Source organism: Hippocampus comes, unplaced genomic scaffold (assembly GCF_001891065.2).
Source record: "Hippocampus comes isolate QL1 unplaced genomic scaffold, H_comes_QL1_v1.1 scaffold22, whole genome shotgun sequence".
Lineage (NCBI taxonomy): Eukaryota > Metazoa > Chordata > Actinopteri > Syngnathiformes > Syngnathidae > Hippocampus > Hippocampus comes.
The window spans coordinates 3913792-3918254 of record NW_017806175.1 but is presented as its reverse complement, the minus strand read 5'-3'; the positions used below and the strand labels follow the sequence as shown (position 1 = coordinate 3918254).

The window sequence follows — 4463 nt, the reverse complement described above, 5'->3', positions numbered from 1 at the left end:
ACGGACAGCCCCGGCATCGCCGCGCGGGCTTACAGGCTTGCGGGGAAGCCAGGCCACAAACCTGGAGCTATCATCACCCCGACCGACCAAGCCATCAAAAATGCCGCATGGAAGCTTTTTAGAGGCCGTAAAAGTAGAAAAACAGCTTGTTGAAGACATTTCAACTTTATGACACGGGCGGGAAGGGCTGCAGGAAATCCCAAGATGAGCATCACGTAAACTCCACTGGCTTTTCAGACACAATAGAAGGAGCGCGAGTAGACATGGGGGCAGATTATTTTGCATGTGTTACTGCATTATCTTGACCTTCTCAGTCCGCTATTAAATGAATCAAAGTTTGTGTGTTTTGAGGAGCTTCATGTGCAAAGCGTATTGGAAATAAGAGGAAAGAAAATAAATACAAGTAATGTCTGGAAGTCGAGACGAGCATGGCAGATTATTTAATTCTGGGTGGTCCGCTTTGTGTCACATTCATTCGGATTGCAAAAATCGTTCCTGCGATTCCGAAGAAACTCACAGTTTGAACATCACCTGTTTCGGGATGCTGGTCGATTGTTCACCATTTTCTCAGAACAATAATGGAAATAATTGAGTTCAATAAATAAAGTTATGTGTCTATTCAACAGTCAACCAGACAGCGAGCCAACCAGCGGCACGAGCATGGCTCCTCCCACCGGTCTGCCGACCAGTTCGGGCGAAACGGAGCTAGACGAGCCTCATAGCGTGCCTGGCATCGGCGAGGAGGAGGAGGAAGAGGAGCTGACTCACATCCTGCAGCCGGACAGCCTGAGCCAGCTGGAGGAGTTCGGACGGCACAAGCGTGGTCGAAAAGTTCACCGAGGCCATGGGAGGCCCCGCCTCTTCAGTGACCTCTGGGTTCGCTTTGGGGACGGGTGAGGATTGCACTTGCACAGTCAGTGATAGCCAATAAGTGTGCCTTGGGAATTTATCCAGTTCCACCTGAGTGGTTTGAATTTTAAATTTGTTTTAGTTTGAAAAAGTGTGCAGTAAACCCGTCTATTGTGGCCTAAAGGTTCGCGGTTCTGCTCTTTTGCTGATTATCCGAGCCGCTTATCCTCATGAAGGTCAATCAACTCTTTTGTTGGTCTAACGCTCATTTTTATCGGGTGCAATTTCACTTTGAACCACTAGATGGTGAAACGTATTTAGCTTGAGAAGTCCTGTTTTTCAGCACAACCTAATTTTTGTTGAAAATCAAATCCTGCATTTTACGCCTACAGAATGCAATGCATGCTGCTTGCATCGTACATTGACACAAAGAACAAATAACTGCTCTGCCCCAAGATCGCAGAAGGTACAGTTAAACTTGCTCTGTAGCCAAGGCTTTGGCCCCATCTTGTGGCGTCTGTGGGTATTACAGAAAGCTCATAAAATAACTTAAAAAAAAACAAAACACAACCGTATCCACTGTACAATAAACCCAAAATCGACTAAGCCTTGCGTTTCCTGTCTTGCAGCACCGCCCTGCCCCCTAACGTGAGGATCATCAACGGTTATGTGACAGTAGAGCCCCCGCTGACCCGCCCGGAGGACCACGTCACGGCTCCGCCCTCCTCCACGCCGTCCGGCCCCACCTCAGCGCAGGCGCCATCGTGGATCCACAACACACCGTCACTGACGTGCGCGTTCGCCTGGCTGTTGTCGTACGTGCTGCTCATCTCCTGACCGCCGGGAGTGGAGATGAGCAGGGGTGCAATCTGCCATTGTAAAAAAAAAAAAAAAAAAAGACTACCGCAACGCGCTCGACAGATAGGCAGGAATGGTCTGGCTAATGCTGCCAAGCCCCTCAAAAAGCTGCCAGGCATGTGGGTCGCACATGTTGGGGTCACACAGTGAGTGGACTGCAAGGATCTAAAGGCCTTCACACCACAGGGAAGAAAACTCACCGGAGAACTCGCCTATTTACAGTTGGTGCGGTCGCATGTGGTGGCCATTACATCAGTGGACCTCAAACTGGGATCCGGGAGCCACAGTTTGGGGGTCCGCAAAATGATTTGATATCAATTGTGTTTTATCATTTAAACAAAGTGCCTAAGGGGGATCGGTGCCAATAAAACATAAACCGGGTACTCCTGCCTACTTCAGTTTCGGGACAGATAAACAGATAAACTGGTATGATTGTGCCGTATTAGCACATGAAACGAAAGAGATACGAGTGACCTAACTTGAGTTACAGATTGTCAAAAAAAAATAAAAAAGGAGCTTCAAGGTGGTGACTGCCACACCTTGTTGAAGTTTATAGTCAAAGTTAACATCAAACAAAGAGAAGTGCACCTTGCATATCACAACAACCACACAAATGTGTCTTTAAGCGTGCTAGCTTGATGCACACAATGTAATGAAAAGCATCAGTCACTCAATGTTGCTACGGCCTGAACGACAAGGATTTTTTTTTGCCAATTTAAAAATCGTTCATTTTGGCCAAAAAAGACAAGCCAGCCAATTAATAGGTTATGTCTGACTTATTACCTCTTGAATAACAAATATTTAAACACAAAATGGGTAGCAACAAGTAGACAAATAAGGTAACAATGCTCATGCATGTTTTGTTTATCATCTGCAAAGAATGACGACCATAGTATAAGCGCAGTTTATTGAGAAGCTGAGATTGCTGCATGAACACTATGTTGGTATATCGGCATTATTCTGCCCCCAAATGGTCATGGCGCATCTAGAAGGAGCAGCACAATGTCCACTGAACTGAAACAAGAAATGTGGCAAAAAGTGTTTTGTTTATTTGCATTCTATTTAATTATGTCATTACTGTGCTCCTTTTTAAGGGAAGCTGGATGCATTGGTCAAATTAAACTCATATCTCAAGGCGCTACTGCATTTGTTTTTTTTAATTTAAGGATATGACTTTCACATTGGTCAAATTAAACTCATATCTCAAGGCGCTACCGCATTTTCTTTTTAATTTAAGGATATGACTTTCGTCCCTTTTAAATCTTTGATTTTACTGTGACATTATGACTATCTTGGAACAATATGTGTTGCTTGTAAGATTAAACGCTTTTTATCCCCAAAAATATGAATTTATATTACATTGTATTTTTCTCAAAAATAATAGCCACCTTTAATTTCTGTGCTCTTTAAGAGTACATGTGGTAGTTACGTTTAACGGATGTTAGAATTATGAGGTGGTAAAAAAAAATCATAATTAGTAAAGTAATAAATTATTATTTTTTTAAAAGTGGTATTTTACTATAAGTGGAATTTTTCAAAGGGGGACTATTTTTGAGGGGGATAAAAAAAAATTTAAAAAAAGAATCGCTTTTTTTTCCCCCCCAAGATGAAAATAATGGCATATTTGTGGAAACTGGTGTCATCTTACAAAAAGGAATTCGTAAATATTTGAGAGGAGCGTGCTGCATCTTAAAATAAATACATACATAAAATCCAATCTTTCAGGGGCAACGAAATACATCACGAAACAAAGTTCTAATGAGAATATTTTTATATAGGAAAAAAAAGGTTTTGTCAATTAAAACTAAAAATAATAATGATAATTTGAAGAAGTATTATTTTTTTTAGATTGATTTATGTGTGGTAGTGGTTAAGTTTTGTATGAGCCTCAGTGTAAACAAACGACAAAAAATGCCTATCATAGCTTGGTCTCGTCCTGACTCTGTCCTGGCTCGGCCTATTTTCATTCAGGTCATTTCCTGGGGAACCACAGCGTGCTGGACATCCTCCGACAAGACGGCTACGTGATCGATCACGTCCAGAGGTGACGCGGTGAGTGTGAGGGCGAATGGGGGGGGGGGGGGTAATGACCCATTTGGTTCTGCAAAAACACTTAGCGATGGTACAGTAATTGAAACTTGTGGAAAACAAAAAAACTGAATGTGCCTGGTGTCTTTCAACGTTAACAGTAAAATGTATTGAAGTGCAGTGCAAACAATGTCCAAATGGAGATTTCAAAACTAAACAACGCTCGGGAATCCTTTGATACTTCAGTGAGTCATTCCCTCCAATCCATCCCATCTCCTCGGTGGCGTGCTGCCGGCCTCGCACTGCTGTAACGTGCGCTGAAGGCGATGCTGACCAGCCACTGGTACCGGGATACAAACGATCCCGTGCACACGCGTGTATGAAAGTGAACACGGCGGAGGGGCGCCAAAAAGCAGCGCAGTGTCCCAGTGCTTGTTCAGTCTGTGTTTGCACGATGATATATATACAAACAGTAATTTCCATTCCTGTTAAAATCAAAAGGGGCCAAATTTAACTCAAAAATCGTGTCAATGTTCCACATGCATCCATCCATTTGGACGATTCGAAACTCCGTTGCAAATTCCAACCAGAAACAGAACTCCTACCATCTGATGCGTACGGATGTGGGCTGACCGTGGTCACACGCTCACACAACCGGCGAAAAAGGCATAATGCAAGGTGCCGCGACGAGGCAACGGGACACGCCGCAGAGACGGCCGCCGGGGAGC

The 4463-nt window shown here is 43.8% G+C and overlaps 2 protein-coding genes across 2 annotated transcripts in view; both read left to right on the top strand.

Annotated features, from left to right (window-relative positions):
* LOC109531928 (metalloprotease TIKI2-like) overlaps positions 1-3755 on the top strand; it is a 74455-nt gene extending 70700 nt beyond the window's left edge. Inside the window, exon 5 of the mRNA XM_019896465.1 lies at positions 3679-3755. Within this exon, the coding sequence (XP_019752024.1) occupies positions 3679-3755 (77 nt within the window). The remainder of the gene's footprint in view (positions 1-3678) is intronic.
* Positions 474-2455, top strand: LOC109532090 (metalloprotease TIKI2-like). Its single transcript, XM_019896735.1, has 2 exons — positions 474-893; positions 1479-2455. Exons 1-2 carry the CDS (start codon positions 610-612, stop codon positions 1684-1686), a joined length of 492 nt encoding a protein of 163 aa, XP_019752294.1. The 5' UTR covers positions 474-609; the 3' UTR covers positions 1687-2455.
* Positions 3756-4463: the final 708 nt, after the last annotated feature.